Consider the following 13,513-nt stretch of genomic DNA (forward strand, 5'->3'; position numbering starts at 1 on the left):
CCACTTAAAAATGGATGGCGGGCCACAAATGACCCCTGGGCCATATTTTGGACACCACTGATTTACTCTTTTTACATCAGCAACATGCATCAAGTTAGGGCTGCCTTTATTGAATGCTTATAGAAGTGATTAATCTGTCTATTGCCCCATCAAATAAAATCTAATCACTTCACTCCCTTTACAGTATTATTTATTAAAGACTTAATAGTTGTTGTTGTTTGTTTAAGGCAATTGCCCATCTCTTCACAATACACAATCAAAATCTTCCACTCTGTCCTTCTAAAAAGTATTGAAAATGATGGCTACAATTTCTCTCCCCCCCCCCTCCCCCCATCGCTACCATCTGGCAAACGCCTACGGTCCAACAGATCCAAAGCACACACACGCATTCACACATCCATGCACCATAAACGCTGAACTATTCCTCAGATTGTTCATCCAGCTTTTAATTGCAGCACTTAGCTACGTGAACCACACAAAGTGAGAGCTTTGATCAACGCGACCTGAAGTCGTGAGAGAGAAAAAAAACCACACACACTCAATAAAACCTGCATGAGCGACTGCGACAGTATGACAGCTTCAAAAGACCCGCCTTCCACAACCCCTTGCTAACTCCAGCCAAGTCTGCTGCTTGTAGGGGAAACGAGTAAAATTCCGCCCACTTTCACCCACTCGCATGACAACTCCCGTAAAAAAAAAGCGCCCGCAGTTCAGCTCTGACACCCACAACCGTGCACGAGAAGATGTAAGTGCCACTCAACCTGCTGATGGGGCCCACACGTTCGGATGCTATTTCAGGTGCTGGAATATATGCAGCAGGTGAAAGAAAACATTGGAATGTTGGATGTGGGATAATGGAACAGCGTGCTGTCGCAAAGGGAGAGTCATGTGGGCAGGAAACATGTTTGGAACATCAGTCAGCATGATTTCACTCATGTGACAAATGCTAATTTCAGTATGTTCTGATGTTCTTGTTAGCAAGTAAATTGACTCCTCAACCCGCTGTTAGGTTAAAAAAAAAAACGGGTTGCCTTGTGCTAAACAGCCCAGAAAGTTTGGTCAAATTGACCCAAGCAGTGGACCGGTCCCTTTTTGACCCAACTGTCAAAAAAATCTGAATCTTTGTTTATGCTTATCTTACAGTATTGTGAATAGTGAACTTAATATTGGTGCATGGAATATTTACAATAATGGGGGTTCAAATCCCAAATGATGAATACATACGAAACGGGGCTCTTATGTTCTAAAGACCAATTAACATGCTGCTTCAAAGAGTACAAAACTTTTAAAAAGCCAGTTTTTGGCCTACTTAACCTTCCAATAAAGAGTTTGGGACGTACTCCCATGATATGCATACTGTATTGATTAACATATTTTATTTCCCGCGTCTCTCTATCTGCTAAATTAATATGAGTCGGTTTTAATCCAGTTGAGAATGTGAATGTTCATGTGAATGTTTTGTGAATGTGAATGTTTTGGATATTCCTGCAGCTGTGTAGCAGCTGCTGCTGCCAACAGTCACACTCTTGTCATTATCACTGAAAATGGAAGCTTCTATCTCAACATACTGCATGCGGTAATTAGTATGTTTTTATATTGTGTGACGATAATGCATTCAACAGCCAGGGAACATTACTTTTAAAGCTTTGTAGCGTTCCTGCTGCGTCTCAGGATGAGCATTCAAGTGTGGGAGTGAATACCTTTGCAGGTGAACTTAAGAGCTTATTTATAGATGTTCTGATACATAAGTGGACAACACAGCTTCAGCTCAACTTCAAAGCACTTACACAAAAAAAGTCATTTCAGGTTTAGATCAGATACAATATATTTTTGGATGAGAACAGAGGGTCCAAAATTCAAGTGAAATATGAGTGTCCTGTAGGTGGTGATAATCAACATTTAAAATTACAAACTGTCATTTTGGATGTGGCAATTCACTGCCCTACTTCGCCCCAATGTGAGCAAACAAAGGACCAAGTAACCTGACAAAAACTTTTTGGTCCTTATTAATCAAATTGTAGTCCAGTTCTCTGTTATGGTTTATTAGTTTCAAGAAAGTGACCTGACTTTGCAAGGAAAACCAATCAGGTGAAATGTATTTTATTTTTATTTTTTTACTTAATGTATGTCACGCTCCTGCAATTCCACATGACACTGGGTAATGAGTCAGCACTCTGTTTTCAGTAGAATGACAGTCATCAGGATCAATAAGAGAAACTGGCCTAAATGGATGCGTTAAAGCTCCCTGAGTATCCCAGGTTAGCTTAGCGCTAGCTTGCTGTAGCGACAGGACACAAGTATTTCTGTAGATTGACGCAGCTGCTTTGGCACGTCAGGAGCATGCATACAGTCTTGCGACACTGATATGTAAAAAAAAAAAAAAAAAAAAAGTGAACATGAGGCTTGTTAATGCGCCTTGGACAATACATGGTGAAAATAAAGTGCAATGTAAGTGCACTCAATTTACCATGAAGTCTATTCCCAGAGATGCAGATGAGTTAAAAAGCAAGAAAAAGAGGCAGAGAAGGTCCCCAACTAAGCTCCTGTGATACACAGGTGATCACCAAATTCTATTTACTTCCTTGGCAATAGAGAGTTTTACAAGTGCGGCTTCTCACCTGTATAGTCGTCCATGCACTCGCAGGTGAAGCCTCCCTCTCTGCTGCGACACACGCCGTGAACGCCACAGGGTTTGGAGTAGCACAGGTCGATCTCGGTCTCGCAGTAGTCTCCCGTGAAACCGGTGGGACAGCGGCAGCGCAGGCCGGCGATGGGGTGGATGGGCCTGAACAGGATGGTGTCGGACGCCACGAAGGGTGCCAGGCTGTCGAACTTCAGCACGGACACGCACTTCATGTAATTCTCACAAGGCTCACGCAGGCAGATGTTGTCGTCAAATGGCAGAACTTCCTGAGAGGAGATCTGAGCCAGTAGACTCCGGTTCAAGTACAGCCTCTCCTGGAGCTCCTCAGAACCGAAAAACTCCGACCCTCCGCCGTCGGACCGTCTCCTGCCGTCGTCTTCTCCGCGCTCTCCGAGGCCCGGAGGACGCTGGGGGGCGTCGCCTGGCACGGCCACGGACAGGCTGACATTCAGGATGCGGGCGCTGACGTCGGTGTCGTCCTGAATGTTGAAGATGACGACATCTTCGGGGGCTGCGGAGAGTACGCGGGCCACGCCGTCCAGGAATTGAGCAAGCAGCAGGGACAGGAAGTGCTCCTGAGAGGTGTTGGCTAGCCTCAGTGTGATGCTGTTGGACAACATCTCATCTGTGATGATAGTGACCTGAAGAAGGCACTGGGCTGACACGGAGTGGACGCCATCTACAAACACACAAAGGAACATAATGTGCTTGATAGTGAAACTGCCATTACTGTGTTCACACGAAAACATTATTATTTTTAATATTTGCATGTTATATTTGCTGCATTAACACAACAAAAACAACTTATATTTGCACTTCTTATCAACCTTATTCATACATCACAACTGCTTTTATACATACACAATTTTGTTGATTTGATCTTTTATATATCCTTTAACAGTCAACTATATACAATACTATTCTGTCCTCCTTGACTGTAATTTGCAGTGTGCAGTTTGGCAAACAGTGAAAAGTTCTTGAAAAAAAGTCTGTGTTTGCTTGTTTCAAGCCATTCATTGACACTCACAGTTAATGTTTACAGTAAATCTAACAAAAATAAAATGACAATTTCATATTATATTTTTAAGCAAACGCACAGGTTCGTTTTGCAAGAGTTAGCAAGCACTAGCTTAATGATAGCACAAAATGAAGAACAAAAGGAACTGGCTAACGAATAGCATCAATGTCATAGTAGAAACTTATAAATAACCATTCAAGACATTTATTGCTAAACCCACTTGAAGTTAACAGTAAAACTAACACAAATAAAAAGAGAACTACACATTGTAAACTTAAGCAAACACACAGCTTGGTTTCGTAAGTTAGCTAGCTTGCCCTAACTTAATGGTAGCACAAAATAAAGAACACAACAAACTAACAAATAGCATCGATGTCACAGTAGAAAATTATAAATAACTATTAAAGCCATTTATTTAGACTCCAAGTTGAAGTTTACAGGAAAACTAACAATTATTAAAAACAGAATTACACATTGTATATTTAAGCAAACACACAGCTTATTTTCGTCAGCTAGCTAGCCTTAATGGTAGCACAAAACATAGATCACAATGAACTGGCTAACGAATAGCATTGATGTCACAGTATAAACTTTGAAATTACTATTCTAACATAAATGGCCTAGCAACATGTAGGCCTACAGAAAGATTGTTATATTTGAGTGAAACTCATGCCATATTTGAGTGTGTGGATTCAAAAGTGTTGTATTCGAGTGAAACATATCTCATGTTCGATTGCGTGATGAAATTCAAACACTTAAAGGAATACTAGACTTATGAAAAAACAACCAGCAATTCTGTGATGTGGTTAATTTGAACTCTTCCCTGAAAAGAATTGTCAATTTTTTTTGAGCGATTATGATTTTATAGCACTTTTTATGAATATTCTTGCATTAAGTACAGTATCGGCCATTTTGGGAAGTCACGTGATCATCGTGACGTGCCGCGTGCGTAAAACACGCATGTATGACATGGCCGCGAATGACAACAAAGCCACTCACTCGGAATTATTGTGTACCACAGCAGACATCAACGGTGGAATTATGCCCTATAGCAAAGAAGCACTTCTTCAAAAGCAGTACAGCCACGAAGGATTCGCCAACGATTTGTATCCAGCCGAAAGCCGGATGAAAGTGGCCGACTCGTTCAACCGGCCGGCTCAAAGCGAGTCGAAGTTGGGGACCGTCTACAAGTTGCATGTTACAGGGGCTCAAATTACCAGTCAAGTCACCATTGACATTGTTCACTCTGGAAATGTAATTTGTGGACGGTCCCTAACCTGGACCGTAAACATCCGGGTGACTTTTACTCTGCTAGGCCAAGCTACATGTTGAGAGCTAAGCACGTTTTAGCCCACATTAGTAGAGGCCACGCCCCACCGCCCCACCTTCACACGGAATGACATGAAACCTGACGTGCTGAGGATTTTACTCTGATCAGAAATGGCGCAGTAATTGGGATAGAAGACGGCCTTTTTTTTGCCCATTACGTCAGCAAACTCCCATTGAAATGAACGTTTACGCACGGGATACGCCATCACGATCACGTGACCAGGATAATGGCGTTCACCATTCTTATTTTGATACTTAATCGGTTTAAAAGAAAATTCAGGGAATAAGATGCCAGAGATGTTTGCACTTTTACTCTTTGTACACAATGCCTAATCCAATACTGGAAAATGAGTTATAAATCTTGTATCGCTTCAACAGCAGTTAATCCGCTCTGCTGGTTTACATAGGCTACAGTATGCTTATGTAAGTGTTTTATCAGCTGACATGTCACAAAGTGCTCCTAAAATCTACAGCAGGTACAGTCAGTAAATCATCCATATTCACAGTCCACCTATTTTTTTTATTATTTTTTTAAAGCGTAGATTAGTGTAAGCCACAGTGAATCTTTGCTTTTCACTATTCTCCATAAATAGCGGAGGATTTCTGTACATTAAAGCACCAGGAGTTCCTCCACACTCTGACGAGGTTCACGTTAACACCGCGTGGTCCCATGTCTATGTTCACTCAAGCGAATGAAACCAAACCTGAGTTCACTTGCAAGTGAACCAAGACCACCTCTTCAAGTAGCATGTTTCAAACGATATTGTTCACACTTGACCGAATGAACCGCACAGTTGAAACCATCGCGCTAAAGTTCCAAGCACACCTGCCAAGTGTGAACACAGCCTACAATAGGAGGACGCTTATATGAAACTCTTTGCTCAAATTCTTGGTTCAAAAGAAGAGTTTATCTCCTGCTATGCGTTCTACAAATGATAATAGACATACGCCATGACCAAGAAAGAACAAGCTTATGTTTCCTTTCAATACATCCCAACTCCTAATCAAGAATTTTACGCCTGCATTCAGTGCAAAACTCCTCTTTCTTTGTCCGGAAGCAGAAATGTTTCTTCATTTTACATGCCAAGTCTCTAGTTCAACAGTTGAAGTGTTTCTCAGTCCGGTTAATCACTTGTCTTGTACTCACTTGTTCCCGCGTACCACATCATGTAAATGCTCATTGTTTGCCTTTCTCTTCAAATCTGTCATGAGTCTACACAGTAACTTACAATATCCATTTCCCACACTGTAAAGATTTTATTTAGGCGCCGCATCGTTTGAGAAATGTTCTCAAAATAATGATTTACTTTATAACAACCAATACAATGATTTCAATTTGGGATGGCACAAAGATATCATTTCAAATGAAACTATAAATGATCACAAATTGCTGCACCATTAAAATATTGTTACTGTTGACCAAAATATGTTGTTATTAGGAGTTATTTTGTGATTCCCCCCTTGCTAGTGACATTAAATCTATTATGAAAAAGATATTACGTACAACCAGCCAGAGAAGAAAGGTAAGCATTTCTGTGTGTTTTAAAACAATCAATCAGATACAGCTGTGCTCATAAGTTTACATACCCGAGATGGATGTAAACTGTATGTCTGGCAACGAGTGGTGAATATCTTATATATGCAGTTGTGCTCATAAATTTACATAGGCCTACCGACAGCGTATGTAAACTTATGAGCACAAATGTATTTATTATACAATTTTAACAATTCTGGGTACGTTTGACTTTCACATTCTTTAAACCCTAGAAACCCAACATATCATTAATTATTGGGTGGAAAACTATGTCTAAATATGGTCAATTTCCTTTGTTTTCACAAATTGATACTATAAGTCTGTTATCACATCATTTGGTATTTTTATATGTTATTAAACAATTTGAAGGGTTGGAAATAGCTAAAGAACAAATCCATTAAGTCTCTCCTCTTTTCTCAGTCTGCGGGATGTGATTGAAAGTCTGATTTTGTTTAAAAGAAAAAAACAAGTACCAGTTAGTTTACATACATTTGATACAAGCTTGTTTCGTTAAAAATTCCTAATGTAATGTTTGTTGTCAGCCATGAAGTTAATTTGCATGCAGATTTAAGTGTTAAGTTTATTGTTAGGTTTTTAGTTAATGTTGAATAAATGTCATTACATATTTCATAATAGGCCATGCCTCGGGCAGCAAACACAAAATCAGCTCAATCGACTCAAACGTGTGGTGAAAACAGGCCCACCGCCTCCCCTCTCCCAAACAATCAATGGGCCGTTTTGTTTACGGAGCCTGGACGCCGGCCAGAGGGCAGAACCTGTGTGCACAACTCGCGCAAACAAACAGAAAACTTCCCAAAGTTACCAGATCACCGTTTGGCATCAGGCGAGCTTAAAAGTAGGATGCCAGCTGGGAGAGGGAGTGAGGAGGAAGAGGAAGAGGAGGAAGAGGGGGCAGGAGGGGTTCGCAATCGCATAGAGGAAGTGAAACAGAAGCATGTTTGACACGGTTCTAATCCCTCTGTTTTCAGTCAAGAGCCTCCGACACAGCAATAATACATGACCCGAGTGGAGGAAGTACAGAAACAAGCGGGACTAATTCACACTGTACTGTCAACACACGTGCTCACACGCATGCACACACACCTGTGTACGCGAGGCAATATTTGCATATAAAGAAGAGCTGATATAGCCACAGAATACTGAATGAAGACCCACAACATACAGACAAATATCAGAAACATGGCTATTTTCCTGTTCCAAAAATTCCCACTTTTACAGAATTCCACATTTTTTAACCCCACATGAAAACATTCCCCCAATTAGATATTCAATAGCAACAAAAAGTGCCCATTCTACATTTAAACAACCAATTCGAATCAATTTAGGGACAATTTTCAACATTCCAAAAATTTCCAAATTTTTCACAGTCAAATTCCCATGTTACGACATATTGTTGACTACATTGTTCTCTTGCTCATTTCTTGACAGATTCAAACTATTTCAACCTCAAAATGTTCAATTTATTCAGAATTGAGACATCTTGGAAGATATTTCCATTCCTTTAATTCCATAACAAAATTGCAAATTAAGAGATATTATATATATATATATACATTATTCCTTCATTTCATATCAAAATTTTTATAAAAAAAACCGAATTCCCCAAATTTAATTTCATGATTCCCTCCCGTTCCACATTTCTTGACTGATTCAAACTATTCCAACTTTAATGTCTTCATCTACGGAAGAGGATTAGGGCCAGTGAAGAGAAGAAAAAAACGTTTGGCAGGATTCTGACTTTATTCTCAGAATTCTCACTTTAATCTCAGAATTCGAACTTTAGAATTTGGATTTTAGAATTCGGACTTTAGAATTTGGATTTTAGAATTCGGACTTTAGAATTTGGATTTTAATCTCAGAATGCAGATTTTTAAGTGAGAATTCTCACTTTAATCTCAGGATTCTCACTTTAAAATTAGAATTTTGACTTTATTAGTACTACTATTATTCTCACATCAAAGTGAGAATTCTGAGATTAAAGTCAGAATTCTGAGATTAAAGTGAAAATTCTGAGAAAAAGTCAGAATTCTGAGATTAAAGTCAGAATCCTGCCAAACGTTTTCCCCCCTCTCTAAGCCCTAATCCTCTTCCGTATTGATCTCATTCAAGCCATCTTGGGAACTATTCCCATTCATAAAATTCCCAAATAAAATTCCAAATTAAGAAATATTCTCCATTATTCCCTCATTCCTTATGATTCCACAACATTTCAGTTCAGCATCCAATAACTAATAGCATTCACTCATATTATTAGGGATATGACTAAAAACGGAATAATTGTTTTACAATTTTGTGAAAATGAATAATTACTTAACTCTTAAATTCACTGAGACCGAATGTTGTGCACTACTTGTCTGCAGCCAGCGTTGGTGCTGGTGACTCAGTCTGAACTATTTTGCCATCAAAACAAGAACAACAGGCCATCATCTCAGAACATTCACAGAGAGATTCTCATTCAATCTCCCCATCAACTATCAAGTGTGCAAACTTTTGCCCTCCTTGAGAGACTTTTGACACAGTTCCTACTGGCTATTGACATATTTATTGACGAATGAGGAGGTCCCGCATCCACATTGGTTTTAAGAGTGCATTATTAACCAAACACCACATTTAGTGAATATTGAGTCTTTGTAAAATCTGAATTTTTATACGGTTCTCATTTTTGACCCTTACCCTTAACATTGTTTCTAGTCAGCATACAACCATCTCAACACTGTAGTTATCACGAGGTGACAGTAATATAGCACATAACATCACCAGCTGAGCAAAGCAACAAACGTTTCACCGCCTCCTCCCGTTTTCGCCCGTTTCATCCATTCACATCCATTATGGCCGCCTTTCTGTAGCGACAGTAGCCAGATAAACAGCTCTCAGTAAAGAGGCGCTTTTCAAGGCTCGCCCGAGTATGAGCACAGACATGGCCTTAATTATGTCCTCTGCCAACTCACATTCTTGGATGGGCGCTCGGGCGCAGCTCCAGGCGTGGATGCAACGCTGGGAAAGTGAGCACGAGGAGAATCTCCTCTGAAAGGAAGCAGACCATCCTTCAAATGGGTCATTCTCCATGGAAGGATTCTCCGCGCAGGAAGAGGGAGGGGAAGCAGGGGCTTTCTGGGCCAAATGAGGGACGTTTAGGTCCCAGACCTGGAGTGTGACGCTGCTTTCACTTCGGACCCTTGTGGGCCTCTGGGAGCCTCTCGGCTAAGAAGTGGCGCCAGGGAAAATATTAAACACACACTGTGGTTATGGGTTGGGCCATGACGGTACACAGAACCGAGTGTGCGCATGTGTGTGTTAATGTACACATCCGCACATGTAGGAAGGGTTATTTGATATTAAATTGATGTTAAATAGACTTTAAATCGCTGGTTTTTACTCGTTATGGACTGCAAATGTCTCGATAGAAAGCAGTTCTTTGTAAAACAGGATTCATTTTGACATAGTGTAATAGTAAACACAGATAAACAGATACTTGACTTTAGTATCATAATAGAGAATACTAAATTTTCATTGCAGCATCGCTAAGACAACAAATGTGACTTTTGCACAGAATTGTATAAAAACATACATCCGTGTGGATAATACTGTATTTTTAAGTCTTCAGGAGGTCATAATGGTAGTGATAATTGGCTGCTGAGGGACAGGCAGAGAGAGAGTGAAAAGAAATCGGGGAGACCAGCCTAATTAGACCACAAAGTTACCGTCCAATCTCCCAGCGGATTCCCAGAAAATGTCAACTAAGTCAGGGTGGATGAAGAGCAGAAAGGCACTGTGACCAAATGGCGGAGGAAAGAGACATCAGCAGCCACCGTGCACCGTAGCAACCCACAGACATCTTTCAAAGCACCCTCTTCTAAGATGATGTCAATTATTAAAAGCTTGACTCCCAAAAAAAAATTTTTTTCAGGGATGGTTGGATATTCGTTCGTGTCAGAAACAAAATATTGCAACTATTTTAGTGTTTTCATATCTTGCTATAATCAGCAGTTAACTTCATTTGATTGATTGATTGATTCAATTTATTAATTATATAATTGTAATCATTATTATATTTAAATATAATAATTCATATGACTCGACATCTGTACTCAATAAAAAAATGCTCTGGGGGCAGGTGGACCAGGAGCCACGTCAGCGGTTTGGAGATACTTTAAGGTAAACACTGATGGCAACACTTTGTTAGCTGACTGAAACTGATGCTCTGCAAAATGGATGACGAGCTCAAGTGCCTTTTTGTTCAGACAGAGACACCACATAACTGAAATGCTTTGTGTTACATTCTACATTTGGATGTTAAACTATAAATGAAACATATTCATCACAATTGCAAAAAAATATGAATGCAGTCCCCTTTCACTTTTTGTTTTGAACAATGTAAATAAATGCCATTTTCCACAATAAGCCATGGTAAAAAACACTAGAATAATGTCATTCATCGTGATGACAGTGGAGTGCTGATAAATAATCACACTCTTGACAGCCCGCTAATGCCGCCGGCGACCATATGGCTGATGGTGAAGATGTGACATTTAACATTAATCGTGTCTTCCTTGGACCCAGCTGCACAGGATGGTCACGCTGAGGACAAGCTCTAGGTAAGAAGGCAATGAGGCTTGAGTGCTACGCACTGCAAATGTTCACGACATCAATAGCGCACCAAGCCCAGGTCCCGTAAGTGAGATCATGACTTAAAAATCACTCAAGCCAAATGAAAACTTAAGATTACTCTACTACTCTAAAAATAGTTGGGTAAATAATCATCTAAATTGGGTCAAGAATGGGCTGACCCAACTTTTTGAGTTATTTAACCAAAACGTTGGGTCAAATGAATAACCCAGAAAACAACCAGAAAAATTGGCCAGCTTTGTTGGTTATTTAATTCTAAGTTGTGTCAAAAATAACCTAAATTGGGTCAAGTAGTGGGCTGGCCCAACTTTTTGAGTTATTTAACCCAAAACATTGGGTCAAATGAATAGCCCTCAAAACAACCAAAAAATTGGCCTGCTTTGTTTTGTTTTTTTAATTATAAGTTATGTCAAATTAAATTAATAACCCAAAAAGCAATGCTATTTTGGGGGGGGGGGGTTGCTTTGTGGGTTATTAATTTCACCCAACGTTTTGGGCTAATGAAATAATCCAATTGAATTGGTTAAAAAAAATTTAATTTTTTGAGTTATTTAAGCCAAAAAGTTGTGTCAAATGAATAACCCACAAATCAACCCAAAATATTGGGCTGCTTTGTGGGTAATTGAATTATGTTGGGTAAAATGTAAGTAATAGACTAAATAACAACCCAATTTAATGGGGTTGCTTTGTGGGTTACTAATTTGACCCAACATTTTGGGTTAATTAAATAACCCTATATGAATTGGGTCAAACATGTGTCCACCAAACTTTTTAATTTATTTAAGACAAAAAGTTGGATCAAATGAAATTAATGACCAACAAAGCGACCCAATTTTGGGGGGTTGTTAGTGTGTTATTTATTTGACACAACTTTTTGGGTTCATAAAGTAGGGTTAGTCTTTCTTTTGACCCAAATTGGGTTATTTTTGACCCAACAGTTTTTACAATGTATGTTTGAATTTTATCATAGGAAGCAGCTAACTCTCAAGCTGATGAATAAAAAGGACAAAAAGAAACATACAGTGTATTATTGATCTATTTCCTTCTATTTTAGCTGTTTCTAACATTAGAAGTGAGCTGTTCCATCATTCTTTTGGGAATTGGCATTTGTCCAAACAACACATCCGTGCCATACACAACAATCACACAAACACACAACAAACAATGTTGACCTGCGAGAACAGTCCCTTTGGGGCTTTTTTTTTTTTAAATTTCATTACAACTTAATATTTGAAACGGCCTCTAATGCATTATTTTACTTAGAGGGAGTGCTCTGTGTCATTACAGATGCAACATTTCCTAATGGGCAGGACGCGTGTGACATGTTTATGGCTACTTTAAGAGTAAACCTTACAGGTGCTGCTGGGGTTTGTCAGCTAAACTGTCAATCTGGTCAAGAATTGTTGCTTTACTGTAAAGAGCACACTTGTTTTGACATCTAGATGAGGACTTTTCATCTGGGAACAATATTTTGCCATGTCACAGATATTTAATTCAGACTTGACGTCTGCGACTCGCTGCAATTATATTTACCCATGCACCTGCCTTGAAATCATGATGACTGATTTCACGAGAATGAAATTAATTATTCTAGCCTGCAGACGAATCCCCACCTCCACAGCAGCAGCAGCAGCCGGCGAGCGGATGTTCAATTAAAAACAAAGAGCAAGCGAGAACATTTCTGCCCTGAACCTTCACTAACGAGGGCAGATGTAGGTTAAAGATCGAACGAGTGGAAGATTATCAAAAATTCTACGTCTTTGTGTCATGCTGTCGACAGAAGAAACGGAGGGTTTTTTACTTTACAATGGCAGATTGTTTGATAGAAATGATGTTTTTTTCTTTTAAAGCGCAACATTTTTTTAAGTAAAATACTAGCCGTAGCACAAGCGCATTAGGTGTTCAGTCTGTGTATCAGGGTCAAAACATAAATGATGGAGCACAGCACTTTAGTAGAGACTAGAGAGTACATTTACTACACTGCTAATGGATTCAGCAGTGTCACATTATTCACCAAAGATGTACGTCAGGTCACATATAGACAGACGTGTCAAAATTATATCGCCAAATAATGACCTGACGTGCATATGACAAATTCTTTTGCCATATTTACATGTCTGTGTGAACAGCGACTGTTTCGATGTCACTTAAATGTGAAATTTTCTAAAAAATACAAAGAAAAAAGCTTACCATTCACTATTTTGGACTATTGTTTACATGTAAACATACCCTAATATTGGCTGGATGAAATGTATTGATAACTCATTATCATTCAAACAAATGGGCCAGGTATAAAAACTGTGTTGTTTTGGTCATGTGTTGTAAGTGTTCTGGAAAGGCA

General features: G+C 39.5%; 1 protein-coding gene across 4 annotated transcripts in view; it reads right to left on the reverse strand.

Annotated features, from left to right (window-relative positions):
• The window catches only part of celsr2 (cadherin, EGF LAG seven-pass G-type receptor 2), a 63,004-nt gene that overhangs the window by 32,039 nt on the left and 17,452 nt on the right, over positions 1-13,513 (reverse strand). For all 4 annotated transcript variants that reach the window (XR_015096307.1, XM_086087355.1, XM_086087354.1 and 1 more), the window contains exon 2: positions 2,619-3,323. Coding sequence is in view for 3 of the 4 variants with exons in the window: in XM_086087355.1 (XP_085943481.1) it covers positions 2,619-3,323 (705 nt within the window). In the remaining variant the exon portion in view is untranslated. The remainder of the gene's footprint in view (positions 1-2,618; positions 3,324-13,513) is intronic.

Source organism: Leptonotus elevatus, chromosome 10, assembly GCF_054856555.1.
Source record: "Leptonotus elevatus isolate MCC_2025b chromosome 10, RoL_Lele_1.0, whole genome shotgun sequence".
NCBI lineage: Eukaryota > Metazoa > Chordata > Actinopteri > Syngnathiformes > Syngnathidae > Leptonotus > Leptonotus elevatus.